This window comes from Labrus bergylta, chromosome 9 (genome assembly GCF_963930695.1).
Source record: "Labrus bergylta chromosome 9, fLabBer1.1, whole genome shotgun sequence".
NCBI lineage: Eukaryota > Metazoa > Chordata > Actinopteri > Labriformes > Labridae > Labrus > Labrus bergylta.
This window is the reverse complement of record NC_089203.1, coordinates 12,715,677-12,734,564: the sequence shown is the minus strand read 5'-3', so window position 1 is coordinate 12,734,564 and position 18,888 is coordinate 12,715,677. Positions and strand designations below refer to the sequence as shown.

The following is an 18,888-nucleotide window of genomic DNA, read 5'->3' as shown; positions in this document are numbered from 1 at the left end:
TTTCAAATCTCCCCGGACCCCCAAGGCACTTCCGTTCTGGCTGCATCCTCCACCAAAATAAGTAATTCCCATCAAAGGAAAAGCTCGGACCATTCAGTGCTGCTCCTCATCCAATGCAAACTCGCATCCGCTCCTGTGTTCATGTGCAGAAAACTCATTGACTGATGCTTAAAATGACCCACACGCGTTTGACAGGCTGCCAAACCTGACATCGACTTAAAAATGGCTCAATTAATAATAGAAAGCACATCCACTTCCATTTCCTACTGGCAAACTTGTTTTCAGGCTCTTATATAACAGGCTCTATTATGTTGCTCCATGGAGAAGCTGCTTTGTAAATGATCTTTTCTCACACTCTGGATTCTCTGCAATGGCTGTGGTTAATATTTGTCTGACTACATCCAAAGTTTCACGAGCAGAACAGCACATGAGAGTAGCTGTAATGCAGTAGAGCTCTACTTTACTGTCTGTCTTCCTGTCACATGGATCAATCGGTGGTGCTCTTCCATGTGGGCTGCTGAACTTTTCCCCCTGTCCTCCCCCAAGTCGCACAAACCTTTACATCCATGTACCAAATTCAAGCCTTTTCCCCTCTTCTATTGGTTGCAACGCTGTGAGACCAGACATTTATTATTAACAAAACTGCTTACGTCATCTGACAAGTAGGGTGTAGATCATTTACGTAGCCTGTGATGCTAGGATTGGACGCCGAATTAAAGCCTTAGAAATAAAGAAATGATGAACACAAAATGATTCCAGTTTGAAGAAGAACAAGAAGAAGAACAAGACGAAGAAGAAGAAGAAAAAATAAGAAAAATAAGAAAAAGACGAGGGTTGACTTATTCATTTTGTAGGGACCTGCATGAAGAAGAGAGAGGAGGAAGATGAGGAGGAAGAGGAGGGGGTGCGTGTCAACAAAATTACACCACCGAGGCTTGACAACGTGAAGCAGTCAGGAGGAGCACACACACACGCACACGCGCGCGCACACTCACTCTCACAGGCACGCACGCACGCACGCACACACACACACACACACACACACACACACACGCACAAACACGAATAACACATGAATCCAGCTCTCCGCGCGCGCAGCCGGGACTGTGCGTCCGAGTGCGCCAGTGAGTGTGTGTTTTGAATTCAAATGCAGCAGCATCACACCAGAGCTGCAAATGCGGAGACTGAGAGGAGGATGGCGATGATGTGTTTGGCAATGGAAGCCTTCCAATTTTCTTTTCACTAGACGAAAAATGGATTCACGGTTCGCCCAAACCTGGCTCACTTTATCCCGAGCTCGCTCTTACACACTGACCCGTGCTAAGTAGCCCCCCTTCAGAATCATTCCAGCCATGCCAGGCACAATTGGAAAAATATATCAGGGTAATAATGATGAAGATGCACCTACCATGTTGACTTCAGACACCATGTCTATACTGGCTATGTCTATATTCATCCCCACCGCCACCGGAGCACCTGCGGAGGAAACCAGGTGTTAATACAACATATATGTACAGATCTCCCAACATGTAAATTTAACAAATTCGTGACGCGCTCGCTCAGGTTGCTCTCCTCCACCTACAGGAGACTTGTGCATCATCAGCCTGAGCGGAAAAAACCTTCGTGTTTAACGCGAACATGAGCTTAAATGCTGCTAATTTGATCATTTTAGCGGGATAATCAAACATTGATGAGCAGGATCGATCACATTAAAAGCCTTGTCTCATCTCCTCATCAGCTGAAATATGCTCATCATTTCTCAGAGCCTAATTGGAAAGGCCTATTTGGCTGTGAAGGGATGATTATGTAAATTAAAGCAGATTTTGCGATTCATTAAACATGTATTGCACGTCAGGAGGGCGTGAAAACATGACATTCCCGTTTTTCAATTTTTCTTCGTTACCTCCAAAATCTGGCCTCAACCGAATGTCGTATCCGTTCATCAGTCTGTCCACTGTTTCTTTTACCAGAGGCATATTGCTCGGATCTTTGAGATCCTTGACGCTGGGGAGAAAAAAAGGTGGTGTAATGCATAAGAGCTTATTAATATCACACACTCGAGGCACGGCTAAATGACATGCGAGGAAAAAAATACCGAAAACAGGCTTTTACCTTTGAGTCCAGACAAAAGTCACTAATAATGAAAAAGTCAAAATCCCAAAGTGGTTTTTCCTGATCCTCCCCATCGCAACAGTTTTTGAGGTGGTCTGGCGATGTGAGGAGAGCGCACATCCAACTTACTCCAGACGGTGCAGAGGAGCCAATGAGAGGCGCATGCGTGCAGCCAGCCCAAGATCAAAGAGTGGAGACTGATGATGGTGGATGAGCAGTTTCCATTGCAGAGAAAAATATTAAAGGGACAAGTGGATGTGCGTAATGAAGAATCAAACGCTTAATCCAGGAGAGAAAACAACAACAACAGCGTTTATTTGAAGCTTGTTTTATCCATTCTAATTACCACATGACAGACGGGTTTGTGTGTGTGCTGACAAGGTCAAACATCAGGATGCACGAAAGGGTTAAAGTGGCAAAAATGTCAAGTTAACATCAAGTTTTTACCTTCAGTTTGTATTCTACTGGACATGTAAAAGGGCTAAAATGAGCATCCAACCATTATGCATAAACAGACATCTCTTGCCAACAATCATGCACCATCTGTACAAAAATAGAATATTTAAATCCTCAGAACCCACGAGAATTAACTGCTTCTCTACCCTGCAATGTTTTCAGGGGTCCTACAGTGGATATGAAAATGCAAAAGGGAGCACCGGGGAGCCCAAGCAAGAAAGATGGGATGGAAAACACAATCCCCACAATTCATTTTCTCAGGTTTGAGTACATTCCTGAAGCTGTGGGGAGGGATGCGAGCCTTCTCTAAATTGCCTTTGATCTTGTTGTAGTGGGAGCTGTGCTTCTGTAGAGGGCAGGCTTCAGAAAGCATTGGTTGACTGTTGCATCACCACCAGTTACAGCCATCATTGATTATATCATCCACTTCTTTTTGATGTGTTTCTGGGTCTGTGTTTGTCTTAAGTGTGTGTCATAGGCTATACTGTATGTGTGTGTCGTGTGTCTCTTGTTGTGTGTATTCGGCGGGGTTTTAAAGTGATTGATGCTCCCGTGAAGGGCAGCTCTTCAGCTACTGATCAGAACACAAGTGGGCAGTGGTCACAGCCTGTGAAATGAATAGATGTGTGGCAGGAGAATAAATGAGTTTCTGATTCATTTCCTCTGTCGGATGAGAGCAGAGTGACTGCTGAGAGCTTGTTCACTATAGAGCGAGAGAGAAAGAGAAAGAGAGAGAGGAGGGTGAGGTGAGGCGGGCTGGATGCTGAAGGTCTCTCCGGCTGCACGTGCCCTTTTCCAGGTCCTTTTAGATTTGAACCTCCACATCCCTGCAACACAGCAGAGCACAAAATGTGAGAGGAGGCTCCAGAAAAAAAAAATCACATTCACAGACTCTGTGGTGCCAAAACCGTTTCTGCGCTCACTCTTCTTCTCCTCTCTGTGTCTTCTTCATGAGCACAGAGCAGGAGATGTGGCAAAAAATATATGCAATGGGAATAGATGTGATGCAGCTGTTCTCACGCTCTCCATCTTGTCTCTCTCATTATTCTGCAGAACATTATAAACAAAACAAGCATAAAAATTCTCTGACAGGAACATGAGAAGCATGATGAGCAGATTTGCACTCCCTGGTGTTACATAACACATCTCTCTCTCCTCCAACTCCCTCTTTCTTATTCCATCTTCCTGCACTGGATCTCTCTCTTTCTTGGACATGGAGCTTTGTGTTCTATAAGTGGCTCGCTTATAAGCAGGGAAGAGAATCGCTGCTTTTTCATGTGCTTAATGTACAAAGAAAGCTCTCGTTTGTTTTGCCTGTGAGACCTGCTCCCTGTGGAGAAACAGAGTTGTCATTAAAACGACCAGGGTTTTTTTTTTTTTTACCAGCCCTCAGGTAAACCCTTACATAAAAGGGGAGAGATTGATGCACGATTTTCTTCTCAAGTTAACAGAACAGCTGGCCCCTTTTCTATTGTAAACCTATGATGATGCTAAAAAGCCACAGTGCTGGCATCAACGCACAAACAACGCCACCTAACAACTCCCTGGGCTGTTTCAGCATTAGAAAGTATTGATGTCTTTTCTGTCTAGATAAAAGTCCTTGGAAACAAAAGCGTGTGTAGTTATTGTTCCACAGAAGCTTTCATAATTAGAGCAGAGTGAGACAGGTCTGTTCTTCTTTCAGATACAGATACATTATTAATTTATTGCATTTTTTTTAAAAGGGACAGCGTACATTAAGTAACATTCAGAGAGATGTAAATGTAACCAATTTAGCCAAAGGGCTCATTTTCATCAGCAGTCCCGTTGCCAGATGTTCTTTGGCATCTTATAATTGAAAATAACACATTAACATACGTGTGATAGTCAAATAATAATACAGATACGATACAATTTGAGTAACGAGAAGAGATAATATGCAACATAGGACATGATACAGTTACAGTTGGGTAACTTGTTTTTAAATTCTATTTAAATAAATGATAAGATGATAACTCTCAGACTGATTAAGTCCTATTGATGTGAGGCTGATTGTGCAGTCCCCCCTAGCTGCACCTCTAGTGGTCCTGTTTGTGGCCGTTTTGAAGTAAATAAAGCCAGCAGAGGAGGGTGAGCTAAGCAATCAAAAATACTATAAACTATTCAGACATTTTTGTATCTAATGAAGTTTTTCCAACTAAATGGACTAAACCTCTTTACAATATGACAATGTTGAAAACTGTTTTTTTTGTCTAACGTGAGACTTGAGTACTTGTGTATATAATGACTCCAGTGGTTTTTAGGGCTGTGTGTATTTGACCAACATAACAGACAAAAGGTGATGAAGATCCATCATCTGATTTCTTTTTGCCTTCAACCTCATTTTGAAAGAAGTCTTGATTTCCTCCAAGTGTGTCTCTAGTTTTTTCACTTTTTTGCATGAATGGCTTTTTGAATCTGCTGCCTAGTCACACAAGACTCAAAAGGTTTAAGGTCAAACCCCAAAGGGAAAGCCTACTTGTAAGATGTGATAACACTAGAAGTATGTTTGTTTATGTTAGTGGCTCGTGGTAGACCTAAAATTTGCCATGTAGTGTAAAAAGAAGAAAAGAAATACATTTGAAGATTTGCAAAGACAGAAATGTTTTTTTTTGATAGAATATAATTATTTTTTGCATATTGTTTATAATTATTGTATTTTTGTCCCTTTTAAGTGACCTTTGTTTTTCTCTTTAGCCCGCCAATGTACAGAGGAAACAATGTGAAGAGATCATTATTCTGTCATAACTGCACACGCTTGATAAGGTTTTAGAGATTGCTTTATATAAATGGGGTAGTACAAGTAGAAATGTCAGCACTTAATTGTAGTTATCAACGTTAGCTACAGTTGATGAACATTTAAAGGACAATGCCCATGTTGTTCTACATTATAACCAAGATTGCTAACTTAAAGTTTACATGGGCTGCATGACCAGCCCAGCACTGCACGTCATTAAAAGACAAAAACATTTGGAAATTTGATTCGTAATGATTGTTTTGATTTCAAAGCATAAACACAATCAGCAGAAGTAGAATAGCTGAAATTGGGCCATGAGCCAGCTACGCAGTGGTTACATGACTTCAGCGTCACCTTATTGTACTTTGAGCCCTGCAGTCTCATTTTGACACTTGGCTACCTGCTGCCTTTTTTTTTTTTTTTTTTTAAATGTTTCTAATGTCTTCAGTCAGTGGTGATCAAAAACAATATTTCTTACTGATAAGACAAAAGAAACAATAAAGATAACCAATGAGCATGTCTTTCAGATTCATTTCTGCTGCTCTATATACATTTTCAACTATGATTTTGTCCTATCAAAAATTAAAGTAATGTCCATTAACAGCTGGAAACTGTAGTTCTTATTATTCAAACATTCCATTGGGGACTATATTACCAGGTGCGGATGAATACCCATTTGTGTGTCTTTATGGTGCCTGGATAGTGGTTGCAGGATTTTTCATTGTCAGTTTTGTGGATTTGTTGAGAAATCTCATCAGACTCTTGTAACATTACTGGAAGAGAAATAATTGTAAAAAGACAGTTGTGATGAACGTACCTGGCCCGCTCCATGGTGTCCCTGGCCAGGTAGATGTACCAGTAGAACCCATTGAACAGGGCGAACGCCAGGGGGAAGAGGATGCGGGAGTACTGGTCGATGGGGCTGGTGCCGGCCAGCTGTGGGATTTGAGGAAAAGCTGAGCCTTGCTGGAGGAAGATGGGCAGTTGAGGAGCATCTCCTAGCTCACTGCGAGCCATTGAATGGTTTCTCTTCTTCAGGCCTTCTTGAGGGCTGCTGTCCGACTAGTGGGGGATTGGGGGTGTTTGGAGAAAAAGCGGGAAAAGGTGAGATGGGGTTGGTGTGGACTTTCTGCTCAATGAGATAGAAATGGTAGGTTGCGTAAAAAAGGGGAATTTCTTGTTAGAATGTATGTTTGGTGATAAGAACATGCTGAAAACATGTATTTAAGCCTGGAAGTGAGGTTTTATTCCCATGGGAGCTTTCTCTCAATGGCATGCCAACATCCCTACAGAATGCAGCAGGTAGTTTGCTAGATGCCCACAGGATGATGAGGAGATTATGCAGAGAGGAGCGCTGGAGTTGTTCTCTGTTCTCACAGTGAGGCTATTTTTAAAGCATCTAACCATGAGCTCTACACGTGAGACAGATCCCAGGAGGACGCTGTGGTGGCTTACTGTATTAGCATAAAGCATATAGCTGGATGAGAGCGCTACAACAGCACATATTACTATTTAATGTGTGCTGCGCCCTGAATGCAAAGAATGAGAAAGGCAAGGGGACTGCTTGAAAATGCATTGAAACAGACCTCCCATCTGTGGCATGATTTCTTTCTCTCTACATCTGAGTCTGGAGCTGCAGACATCCTGTACATTATCAACATCCCTGCATCACGCTCACTGTGCAACAGAAAGGAGACTTTGTGCCTCTATTCACATCAGTATCTAAATGTATTCAGGGTGCTGCGTGATAGTGATTGGATCCGTTTTCCAAGTCTAAGCATGACTTTAGAAAAGATTTGATGCCTCTTGAAACAGATTTGGCGGTAGATAAAAGCCTTTTTACCTAGAGACGATTGTATGTTTTTTTTTTTTTTTTGAATAAACTTCTTGTGAATGTACTACAAACACATTTGTGAAAAAAAACTGGATTGTAAGAAAAGAGAACAGTTTCTGACATTTCTTCTTCCTTAAAAAAAAACACTTCTTTTCATAAATATGATTTGCTTTGTTGCCAAGTATATGACATAATTATCAATACAGCTAAATATGTTGTTAAAGGTGGCAGCTGGTCAGATCATCTCAGCATCAAATCATAAAGAAAGGTAAAACTATTGGCTTAAACTACTGGAGTTAAGTCAACAGAAGCTAGTGGTAGCTTTATATGCATCTTACACACATCTCTATTGGCAAGAATGTTATTGAGCACATTTACCACGATGTTTAACTTCTATAAACTTTAAAATGCATTTAGCAACATCGATTTTTCATGTCGTTGTTTTCCTCAGATATCACAGCCTAAACATAGAGCAGCTCCGTAAATTATTACTGTAACAGTTCTACTCTAAAGCCCTTTTAAACCTCTTAACTTATGATGCCACATGCCATATTTCAGAGCATGAAATATAGCATATATTTGTTTTGCATATGTCACCAACACGCCAGTCAAATGTGATCGAACTTGGGATGCTGTTTTCAGAATTTTGCTTAAATTGGTCCATTGTTAAAAATGAATATTAAAAAAAGACATTCTGATGAAAACAATGTTCCTAAGTGCTTCAAAACACAAGTACACCATCTTCATTTTTAAAAGTTTCCCTTTCTGTGTAGTTATACTAAATATGAGTTAAAATAGTGAAAGGAAAATAGCTGTTATTTTGTATATTCTTTTGTAAAGGCGCTCTGAGATCTGCTACAGTTCATTAAATGATCACCATGTTTTAATGATGACAGTGAACACTCATTCTCCCTTGATTATCATCATAAATTCAACGGCTCACCGAAACAGTTTCACCATCATCAGGGGTTCTGGCCAACACTTCTGGCTTGTCCTGTCTTGTTTTCTTCCTCTTTAGATTATGGGCCTGCAGGGTTGCAAAGTAGTTCACTGCTGCAAACTCAATGAGAGCCGACGCCACAAAGGCAAAACACACAGCAATAAACCAGTCCATGGCCGTGGCATAAGCTACTTTGGGAAGTGACTGACGAGCGCTGATGCTTAAGGTGGTCATGGTCAGCACTGTGGTGATGCCTGGAGGAAGAAGGGAAACCATGAAAGACACATTGAGGTGTAAAATAATATCAACTATGATTATTAAGCATAAGCATTGGTGGTAAGATGGGAATACCAGCGACTGTTCGTGCAGGAACAGACTCTTTGTTGATCCAAAAAGAGACTTGAGACAGCACTACCACCATTATAAGAGGGATGTACGTCTGTATGAGGTAGTAACCCAGCTTCCTCTGGAGGTGGAAGTAGACCACCTGCACAGAGTAGTGACCTGCAAGATAAATAGCATGTGTGAAGAGAGCAACCCCGAGGGGGACACGGCAGGGTGGCAAAAAAAACAGATGCCCTTGTCTGCCCTTGAAACAGAATTGCTGCTGAGAGAGACAAAAATATATTTTTTGTTGTTGTGAGGACTGGAATAGCCCACTAACCGAGAGACATCATGTGACGGAGAAGAGGAGGAAGGAGGAGAGGAAGGACAAAAAGGAGGAGGGAAGGAGGAGCGAGGACAGCAGACATTTGGAGATGGGATAAAGTGAAGAGGAAGGAGCGAGTGTGGAGGGGGCAGGAGGAGAGCATGCAGTGTCACAATGCGTAACACTGCCCTGCTCTGTCTAAACACAGGCACGCAAGCATACACACACACACACACACACACACACACACACACACACACACACACACACGCACACACGCACACACGCACACACACACACACACACACACACACACACACACACACACACACACACACACACACACACACACACACACACACGGTAGCAGAGGTTCTCTCTCTCTCTCTCTCTCTCTCTCTGTTTTCTTAATGGATATCATCTCTAAGTTTCGGAGTCTGCCTCATTCTTTTCCTCTCCATTCCAGGAATCTGGAGCAGGAGAGCACTTCTGCTTCTTGTGGTAAAAAAAAATACAGCACCCACACAGACACAGAAATACACACACTTGCACATTGCAGGAACACCTCCGTCTGTCCTCCTTTCTGTCACTGTTTGGTTCTGTCACTGATACCTCTTTTTAAATAACACAGCATTTATTAACATAAGGCCTGACCACGTAAGCATCTTACAGAAGATGGCAAGGAAGTCTTTCCTTTTATATGAATCCATTGTGGGGGAGTAAGTGACACTTGAACAGAGTTTGGGACTCATTTCAGCTCATGATTATAATATAAAGATTAAACTTCTACAAATACTTCTATCTATCTTATAATTTAGATACAGTTACCTGTGTTAGATCTGAATATCTCGCTGGACAAAGTGTTCCGCACCAGATCGTATTGCAGAAGACTTATGGACTCTGCGGGACAATCAACGGATGCTATTGGCCCCTTCCTCCAAGTAAACATGATTTCACTGCTTGTGTAGGCATCTAAATGGAAAGATTTTTTTGGAAAAACTTTTAGAAATCCCAAAGGTTAGACACATTTATGAGCAAGGACAAAAATAGTTAGTTATACTTACAGCTTCCAAATCTTAGAGGACAGGTGTGGCCATCCATGGGGAAGTCCATCAGTCTCATTGGACACTCTGCACTGATTGTGAGTCTGAAAGCATGCAGAAACCAACCTGAGTCATCTTTGCATATGAACTTTATACTTAAAAAGTACAATAAATGTAGAATATAAGACTACCTCATGGTGTAGAGGACTGTCCCATTCTGCATGATGCGGAAGAGTTTGTTTGGTGTGGTCGTGTTATGAGAAATGGACTTCTTGGAATTGCGGAAGAAAGTGTCTGGGGTCCAGATCTTATCCACCATCTTGTTGTTCAGACGGAGGATCTCAGTTGGGCCCTCAAATTTTAGCCGCTCATCCACCCACATCTGACGGAAGAACATGTCCATGGTGAACTCCTGAAGCATGGACAAAACATAAATGTAAAATTTGCATTTTAGATTTCTGTGATTTATAAAACCCTAAATAGTTTCTTTAACCTTCAATATTTTTCACTCCAAACATGCAATCTCCATCATTTATCAGCATGCATGATACTAAAGAGCCGTTACAACTTGCAGTTGAAGGTGAGGAGAGATGACGAGGCAATGATGGATGCCACTCATCTCAGATTAATCAATCCATTCAGCCGTTTGCTCTGTCTGACGTGTTGTCATATTGATTTAGACACCATCAATAATGGAGTTATAAGGCTGGTCAAACAGATTAAAGCTCATTAGATGGTCTCATGGCAGAAGCGCTGAAGCATATATACATCTCTTTGCAGCAGAATCTTCTTACCATCTCAACATCTGAAACAGGTCCGAAGCTGGTGACAAAGATGTCTGTTTTCACCTCCGTCACTCCACCTGCAATGTACACCATACAACAAGATTGTATCTCAGTAAAATATGCTTAAATGTTTTATTAGTGTTTAGAAACAAAGGACTTGAAAGTTGACTTACCTCCTGATCCTGGCCGCAGCCTGTTGTCATACCCATCCAAAAGTCTGTCCAAAATGCGAGTGATGTTGTCTGAGGAAATCTTCTCATTTCCATTGCCATGACCAAGACTGCAGAAAAGATATTGCATTAAATATCTAGGTTCACTGTACTCCAATTTACATTCAAGTTGAAAAAGAGGACTTACCTTATCCAGCACATAAAAGTAACTAAAGTTAATTGCAGAATAGTCATCCTTGGCAGTGATTTTTTTTCACCTAGTTTGAAGTCAACTTACTGAGACACTCATATCGGTTTGTGAGGGGAGCAAAATAATAGAGGAACGGGTCCTTGTTGGTGTCATTTAAGTGACTGGTAGGTGTGCATAAGGAAACAGAAGGCACTAAGGAGCCAAAGGTAATCTAATTAAAAGATTAGTAAATCCTCTCCATTTTTAGACAAACCATGGATTCTATGTGTCCCCCTCGAACACCAAGTGTGATCATTTAAACAGAAATAAACTATAGAGTCAATGCTTCAGATCAATTTTTACACTACAGTCATTAAAACAACAAACTCTAAAATCTTCTGTCACGTAGGCCTTTTCACGTTGCTATAAATTGATTGGACAGCAGATGGCGCTGCAGCCGCGACGTCGTTCAAAACCGGAACTGAACTATTTACTGAGAAGAAGAAGAAGAAGACATTTCGAGAGTGGGAGGGCGTAACAACATGTCGCTAGAAAAACATAACAACTAATCACTCAAACAATTGAACGACACATTACCATCATAACAGTGTTGTAAAGTAGTTGATAACTTTCGAGTGGTGAAGTTAGACAGCGTAGGAAACACAACATCTCGGATAAGTCATTTGGCTCAGGGGTAGCCAACTTGTGAGCCCGTGTAAAAGCCGCAGCATGTCTGTGCACTTTGAGGAGAAGAGCGGGGTCGTCCCCTGTAAGACTCCGTGGGGGTCCTGGTACCAGACTATGGAGGAGGTTTTCATCGAAGTCAACGTGCCCCACGGGACCTCTGCTAAAGAGGTCAAGTGTCGTTTGGGATCCAGAGACATCGAGCTGCATGTCAGAGGCAATGAAATGTTCAAGGTACGTTTCCTAAGTGAATGTTTCAACTTTTCCCTTCTTGCTGTCAACATTATGCAAAATAAGACTTGATTTGATTTGATTTTCTTCATATTGAAGCAGAGCTAGTGGTAGTATACTAAGGTATTTGAATAGGGTAAAAGTAGTTACACAGTAGTAAGCAAAAATTGGATTAAGCAGAAGTCACATAGTCCAAACTTTTAAGTGTTTACAGTCTTTACAAACATATGTGTAGTATCATATTTATGAGTTACTGCATCTGGTTAGAGGTAAAGTGAGTTACATTATGTCCTGATATTGACAGGATGTAGTAGGGCTGGGACGATATGGACCAAAACTCATATCTCGATATTGTTTAGCTGAATGGCGATATGTATTTTATTAACAGTGAAAACACATGGACAAATAAACTACCTGTTTGTGAATTTAAAAAGTAATATTATAAACTAAAAATGTTCCTTAAATACAATAAAAGAGAGAGAGAGAGGAGGAGCAGGGTTAAGAGGGACTGACAGTCATCATCTGTAAGATGAGAAAAAGGAGACCTGGCACCTCTATAATATTACTTTAATGCAACATAAACTATATCCATATTAACGATATTGTCTTACCCTATATCTTGTTTGAAGATATATCAATATATCTTAAAAACTCGATATATTTCCCAGCCCTCGGATGTAGGTTATCATTTGAGAGGAAAAATGTGCTGTCAGAGATTCTCTCTCTATCTTTATTATCACTTAGACTGAAGTTATTTACTAGGGAACATTTGAAGCTTCTATGTAAACACACAAATAACCTCCCAATCTCTTTGTTTTTAACATTCTGTCAGGGCAGATTGTTTGACACAACCATGTCTGACGAGGCCACATGGACACTAGGTAGGCTGCAAACCTTTAACTTACATGTGCTTAACTCAAATGTGGAAAAAAAACAACAACAGCAACCATATCGCACCTTATTTACCTTTTTTTTGTGCTCAGAGGACAAGTGTCTAATCCGGATCATATTGATGAAGACAAACAGAGAGGCAGGAAACTGCTGGTCGTCCCTGCTGGAGGGAGAGTACTGTGCAAATGCCTGGGTCCAGGACCAGATGCAGAGAAAGCTCACTCTGGAAAGGTTCCAGCGGGAGGTCAGTTTGATGAAGTACCATCTGTAGGGTCATGGTGTATGTTGCCAAGCCGTTATTACAGGTCATCAGGCGCATACCTGATACCTACTGTGCATTTATTAGCTAGGAAGGTGCTGTAACCCAGTGTTAACTGCAGGTGGTCTCACACTGGCAAAAAGCCCTTGGATTAAACAAAATCAGTGAAATTGGTCGAATCTTGAGGAGCAGAGATATTAAACCATGTCATGAGTTAGAAATCAAATTTGGCCTGGATTTACAGCTGTGATCTGTTTTGAAAAAAAATTATACCCAGATCTAGAAAATCGTTAGCCGTTTCTAGCGATATAAATAGTTTCCCGTGTGTTGTTAAAGTATCGCAAGTGCCCCAAAGTCAAGGTTTATCTTATTATCTTGGTTTTGCTATGGTTGTCAGGTGATGTAAACGCGTTGTTTATAGGAAATGTTAAATTAAAAGCCTGTGCTGCAGTTCTGAACTGTTTTCAACGGTGGCCGTTACTTTCCTTAGCGTTTTTTGCCCTCCAGCCCTCCGTGCTGGTGACGTCACTGAAAGCTATGAATTATAGGACGGTAATGCTGGATGAGGGAACTGTTTGTTATATAAATATATAAATTACTTAACCTATTGTTTGCTATCAACACTGCCTCTACCAAACTACAATGGGAACGTAACATTCCCTCACCCTCAGTGCAGAGCAGTGGGATACAATACTGCAACGTTCAGCATCCTTCTCCAAATGATAGATAATCAACTAAATGAAGACACTGCAGTACACAGGGCCCATGGCTGTGGTGGGAATTATGCACTTACACTGGTCTTCTTGGTAAGAACACTTATACAGACTTGTGCAAATATACAGCCAAGAGCTACACAATATATTGTTGCTTTAACTTTTTTTGTCTGTCAAGAAGACAATACTCAGAAAATGTGCAAAGTGCACTGCTATACATACCTGGTTTATGGACATATTATACTTCATTTCAATGGAGAGTGCAGCATCGATTGTCAGTGACTATGATGGTGGACAACATGCCTAAAAAATTATGTTGACAAGGCATATTAGACGATAATAATATTCTGTAGTGTTGGAACTGTCACCCCCGCCAAGGCCCTGTGGCGTATGGTGAAAAAGGCCTTTCTTGTCTTTATAGTTTGCCTTGCGGATTGTTACTGTCTCTGTCTTTCTTGTCACATTGTAAGAATACATGAAATAAAAAATATCAAGTATGCAATTTTAAGAGTTGATGAGATCTTAATGGATTGTAACGATGGTTATCAACAGCCCATACTAGAAATGTTAGCCAAATAATCTAACCAGTAAAGTCAAAGGTTTTAATTAACTCAGAACCTGACAAGTTTTTTTGTTTTACGTGGTACTGCCAGTTGTTAACTCAATTAACAATTCCTACATTCATTTCTTTAACCGGCTTGTTTGCAGAACGGAAGTCACAAATTATTTCTCAGATGCCATCAAATTAAAGTGCACTGTAAAATTACTATGTATGATTACCTTGTTCTGTAGCAACCTAGCTCCTGCTAATGTGTTCATTTAACTCCTTCTCTGCTAGAATCCTGGATTTGACTTCAGCGGTGCAGAGATCTCTGGGAATTTTGCAGGTGGTGGTCCGGACTTCTCCAGCTTACAGAAGTGACAGATTCCATGTTGAGTGCTGGAGATACCTGCTCTGCCTAAGGACAGCTTCATGACATGCAGAGAAGTGAATTCTTCAGATTTGCTGCTGTCAGTAGTTGAGAATATATTTGCCTTCCGAACTGAAAATTGGGCGGTATTCAAGATTTTACTGTCTGAGAGACACTGTCACAGGAGCCTTTACATCTTTTTAGTTCATTGGAATTATTCACCTTTCAAGAAACCTGTGAAATGTTTTGCTTCAATAATGAGAAGACTGCAAAGCAATAGCTTTTCAATAAAGTTTTATTGAAAGGTACAAGTACATGGGTTAACCAGATGGTGTATTCAATTTGCTATTTTCAATTTGAGAACACATTTTATTTTGCCTCTTAAAAAAAAACTTAAACTAGACAGGGAAATTGGCAAAGAAAATTCAAAACAAATTCCAACCTATGTTTCCACTGCAATGACCATTTTTTTCTAGAGTTCTCTGCATAATTGACAACTGAAATCAATTAATACACGAGGTGCTTCACTCTGTGTACACAAATCAAGAACCTGTGAAAACAACTCATCTTTAACTGTGGAGGACTTCACAGCCTTCAACAGTTTTGTTAACCATACATGATGGCTCACTAGCTTCACTAGCCTCACTTCACCGGAGAAACCGGAGTTCCCTCGCCATAAAAAAATAAAAAAAATCACCTTGGGTAGGAGTGTGCAATTAGGACAGTTTAGCAACCTAGGGTAGGAGTTAAGGATTTTGGGCCCGATTTCTTGGTTCCATTTTTGCTGTTCACAAAATCCTTCTCCCTCCTCTTCCACATGGTGGACTGAGGACCTAGGTGGTTCCATACTTATTAGCTTTAAACCAGCAACCCGTTCCAGGAAATACCAACCACCTGGGTACGGATTTAAACAAGAACATACTGTACACTTGTGCAAGCAACTCAACCAGGAAAGTCAAACTATGCAAGATGGTAGTAGGCTAACCTTTCTGACAGAGAATTACTTTTTATCGTTGGGGCAGAAATTTGGTTTGCTTGATCAATGTATAACACAAACTTGGGGGAAAAACCTGAACATAAATATTTCCTTAAAGAGGTCCACCATCTGTGATGAAGATCTGTAAGGAAAATAAGTCAAGGTGTACGTGGGTGACCAAACTGTGAGAAAGTCACCAAAACTTATATCCAATCAGAGAATGAATACAGTTTAGGGACTGCTGTAATTTGTATCCTCACATTAGGCCACCCAGTCGTAGCCTTGAATTTAACAAGCTGACTCGGGTATGGTTGGAAGATGAGTAATCTTGTAGTAGCTGTGCTTCAGCTGGCGTGCAGTTCTTCCTGAAATAGTCCAGCGGAGCCTCTGGGTGTTGGGCCTGGAGCACTTGGTGGTGGCATATTCAGCCAGGCATTTTCCAACCAGCTCTCGCACACAAACCAGGTCCCCATCTCTTATCTGCACAGTGGAAAAATAAATAGTTAACCAGACATCAGAACAGAGTGCATGTTCCATATTTTAATGGAAACCAATTTCCACATATCACTGAGGCCAAACTACATAAATTAAACATTTCCTTCTTAGTTTTTCAATTAATTAGAATATTAAACATTGCAAACCAAGTGTGTACTTACATTTAGAAGCTTCTGCACACTTTTAATGGCTTCTTGTATGTTGTTAGTGTGCTCAGGGTCATATTGTTCCTGAGCCTCAAAACAAAGGAGAGCCATGGCAAGCAGAGATGGCTGCAGAGAAACATCATTTTAATTTTCAAATTACAAAGTGCAAACAGTAAACGAATCCAAGAATCCTGGCAAAAACTCTCTTTAAAAATAACGTTGCTTAACACTGAGGAAACTTACAAAACATTATTACAATGTAACATTAAATTATTTCACATGGGTAGAATACTTATGGGTAGGTCTTAAAAAACTCAACTCGAAATAGGCCATCTTTTGGAACTTTGACTGAACCGGTTTTATGCCTACCTTTATTTTGGAGAAGACAAATGAGCAGTGACAGGCTTTCAGTTGAGCTTCTAGTCTCTCAAGGCTCAGGATCGTCTTGCTGTAGAAGAGAAAATGCTTTTAGTGTCATTATACAAGTTAAGTTGTGGTGTGAGGCAGAGCTCACTAGATCAGAAATCAATCCGCCCAAATCATTTCAGTGACAAAAATATTAAAACATGCCACATGTCTAACATACTACATGACTTAAAATAAGATTGCTCTTGTGGGCCTTTTAATAAAATGTTTTTGGTTAGTGTACTCTCCAAAACCAAATAAGAGAAGACACATTTTAGGAGGGTAAATATAATCTTGTTGAGTCATGGTTCTGCCCTGCAGGTTGATTTAGGCGTCTGTCCTTACCTCTCAGCATCGAGCTGCTCCTGGATGTGGCTGTGAAAGAGGCGGAGAAAGCGGAGGGCTGTGGGAGCCTTCACTTTCCAGTAGAGCTTCTCCATGATTATCTTCTCCATCCTCATCATATCCGACACTGTAAAGCGATTCTGACTGATGCGGATCAGGTCGTTGGCCATAGGCACGTTTTTCTCCTCTTCTGAGGACTTCACTGCAATGTAGAAGCAGCACAGGCCCACACAGGACAGGTGTTTTGGTTGAATCTGCAGAAAAAGGGGAGAAAATAAAGCTTACAAATCACTCGACCATTTGTAAGCGGCCAACATGATTTTCATACCTTCACACATTTACATACCTTCATTACAGAGAGGAATCGATCTAGCAAGCTGATGGCCAGTGAGAAGGTGTCCGAGCTGAAACCAAAGAACCTGGTCAGAGACAGCAGGTCCTTCACCTCCAGCTCCCTCAATCTGGTAGTCATTCTGAGGCCGTTGTCCTGGGAGCCCTCAATGAGCCTTAAGCCACTGAGTTTCGGTTGGTATCTGCCCTCCAGATCAGTCATGGCCTTCAGCTGAACAGCAAATGGCTGTGCTCCAGGTCCGGTTACTGTGTCAATCATCTGTGCAGAAAGGATTACAAGTTTTTACATTATAACTGCATGACCATAAACATGCATGTCATACTTTGTAACCACAGTCTTTGTTGTAACTTAATTAAACCTAAAAGATTTGTTTTATTAGTCGTCCTTATATACAACGAATGGTATAGATGCTCAAATACGACAGTGTGCTGACCAATATAGCCCATTGAATTAAACAATCACATTAATTGATATGTCTGTTTCAGGATAAAAGAAGAGAGTTGAATAATCGCTATGGATTGTGGGTTATGAAGTGCACAGGAGAATCTATGGGAGTGCTTCCAAATGTGTAGACTATCAAGTAACAAGCTCTCCCCTACCAGCTGTCATTGAACTAGACGAGAAGGGGTACATAACAGGGACTTTTAAATTACTTATTATCAGTTAAATGCAAATTGTTCCACAATTAGGTCATTTTATATTCCTTGTGATTCAAAATAAGTAGGTTACAGTGACATTTCATGACAAACATTGGGTTATAAGAGGGCAGGGCCAGTGCAGGACCGGCGACATGTTGGGACATGTCCGAGCCTTCACCACCGGGGAGCTAACACTGAGCCTGATGGTGACAATAAAAACACTAAAACAGTGGCTACGGCTATGAGACAAGACACTGTGGGCTGTGAATAATAAAAGAAGAAAGCCTCATTCATGTAAAATAATATATATATATATATATATATATTTCATAGTGGTATGACGAGGTAAGACGTAACCACTAGCTACGACCGCTAAAGCTTAGCACAATGCTACATCAGTTTTCAATGTTTAACGCGTTCATTGAGTTTCTTTTAAGACACTGACGACATAAAACAACATTCGTTAAGGTTAAAAAAACAAAACAAAATACAAGTTCCACATACTGTTGAGTTATATGAGACAGGAGAAGGTTTGTAAAACTTACCTTGGATCAAGTTACGTTGTCTTAAATGTTGTGAAAGTTAGCGATGGAAAAAGTCCCCGACACGCTTTGAATACGCGTTAGTAAAAAGTTTTAAAGCACAATAAAGTGTACGTATGAACTTTCACTTAAGAAAGTTTTAAGCCGAGTTTAATTTTTGCCTATGCACACCCCCCTACCCTTGGCGAAAGGCGATGGGGAAAAGGGAAGTTTGGTTATCAGGGCAGGCATAAAACCAAGCCCATGCCCAAACATGGTGAGCTTCGATTGGTCTTCGTTGGATGACGTATTAAGCGCAACATTCCTATTGGATAATTTACTCGCCGTTCACCATTGTGTTCCGCCTTCTACAGGCGAGCGAGCCAATCAGATTTGGAAAGGCGGGTC

The 18,888-nt window shown here is 40.9% G+C and overlaps 4 protein-coding genes across 6 annotated transcripts in view; 1 reads left to right on the top strand and 3 right to left on the bottom strand.

Moving 5' to 3' along the window:
• gabrb2a (gamma-aminobutyric acid type A receptor subunit beta2a) overlaps window positions 1–2,273 on the bottom strand; it is a 33,904-nt gene extending 31,631 nt beyond the window's left edge. For both annotated transcript variants that reach the window (XM_065958573.1, XM_065958574.1), the window contains exons 1-3: window positions 2,113–2,273; window positions 1,904–2,004; window positions 1,409–1,476 (exon numbers count right to left, since the gene is read on the bottom strand). In XM_065958573.1, coding sequence (XP_065814645.1) covers window positions 1,409–1,476; window positions 1,904–2,004; window positions 2,113–2,186 — 243 coding nt within the window. In that variant the 5' untranslated portion in view covers window positions 2,187–2,273. The remainder of the gene's footprint in view (window positions 1–1,408; window positions 1,477–1,903; window positions 2,005–2,112) is intronic.
• A 123-nt stretch (window positions 2,274–2,396) lies between these two features.
• On the bottom strand, window positions 2,397–11,096 carry gabra6a (gamma-aminobutyric acid type A receptor subunit alpha6a). 2 transcript variants are annotated; one of them, XM_020647911.2, is made up of 10 exons: window positions 10,932–11,096; window positions 10,748–10,854; window positions 10,584–10,651; window positions 9,981–10,201; window positions 9,811–9,893; window positions 9,575–9,718; window positions 8,449–8,601; window positions 8,101–8,351; window positions 6,141–6,385; window positions 2,397–3,395 (listed from the first exon to the last, which is right to left on the bottom strand). In XM_020647911.2, exons 1-10 carry the CDS (start codon window positions 10,976–10,978, stop codon window positions 3,374–3,376), a joined length of 1,341 nt encoding a protein of 446 aa, XP_020503567.2. In that variant the 5' UTR covers window positions 10,979–11,096; the 3' UTR covers window positions 2,397–3,373. The 2 variants fall into 2 exon arrangements, with proteins under 2 accessions (XP_020503567.2, XP_065814647.1); XM_065958575.1 differs by having other exon boundaries at window positions 9,981–10,171.
• Window positions 11,097–11,413: 317 nt separating this feature from the next.
• nudcd2 (NudC domain containing 2) lies at window positions 11,414–14,916 on the top strand. The gene is made up of 4 exons (XM_020647888.3): window positions 11,414–11,831; window positions 12,661–12,709; window positions 12,812–12,963; window positions 14,530–14,916. Exons 1-4 carry the CDS (start codon window positions 11,643–11,645, stop codon window positions 14,611–14,613), a joined length of 474 nt encoding a protein of 157 aa, XP_020503544.1. The 5' UTR covers window positions 11,414–11,642; the 3' UTR covers window positions 14,614–14,916.
• Window positions 14,880–18,712, bottom strand: ccng1 (cyclin G1). The gene is made up of 6 exons (XM_020647887.3): window positions 18,505–18,712; window positions 17,316–17,579; window positions 16,970–17,223; window positions 16,589–16,667; window positions 16,235–16,345; window positions 14,880–16,058 (listed from the first exon to the last, which is right to left on the bottom strand). Exons 2-6 carry the CDS (start codon window positions 17,577–17,579, stop codon window positions 15,867–15,869), a joined length of 900 nt encoding a protein of 299 aa, XP_020503543.1. The 5' UTR covers window positions 18,505–18,712; the 3' UTR covers window positions 14,880–15,866.
• Between the last annotated feature and the right edge of the window lie 176 nt (window positions 18,713–18,888).

Bases quoted from the DNA above. Each gene is read 5' to 3' on its own strand.
- gabra6a (XM_020647911.2), bottom strand. From the start codon at position 10,978: ATGACTATTCTGCAATTAACTTTAGTTACTTTTATGTGCTGGATAAG. The intron at 10,855-10,931 runs GTAAGTCCTCTT...TCTTTTCTGCAG, and splicing joins ACTTTTATGTGCTGGATAAG to TCTTGGTCATGGCAATGGAA. The intron at 10,202-10,583 runs GTAAGAAGATTC...TCCATGCTTCAG, and splicing joins CTGTTTCAGATGTTGAGATG to GAGTTCACCATGGACATGTT.
- nudcd2 (XM_020647888.3), top strand. From the start codon at position 11,643: ATGTCTGTGCACTTTGAGGAGAAGAGCGGGGTCGTCCCCTGTAAGACT. The intron at 11,832-12,660 runs GTACGTTTCCTA...ACATTCTGTCAG, and splicing joins GAGGCAATGAAATGTTCAAG to GGCAGATTGTTTGACACAAC. The intron at 12,964-14,529 runs GTCAGTTTGATG...CTTCTCTGCTAG, and splicing joins TGGAAAGGTTCCAGCGGGAG to AATCCTGGATTTGACTTCAG.
- ccng1 (XM_020647887.3), bottom strand. From the start codon at position 17,579: ATGATTGACACAGTAACCGGACCTGGAGCACAGCCATTTGCTGTTCAG. The intron at 17,224-17,315 runs GTATGTAAATGT...CTTTTTCTGCAG, and splicing joins GATTCCTCTCTGTAATGAAG to ATTCAACCAAAACACCTGTC. The intron at 16,346-16,588 runs GTAGGCATAAAA...GTTTCTCTGCAG, and splicing joins TTGTCTTCTCCAAAATAAAG to CCATCTCTGCTTGCCATGGC.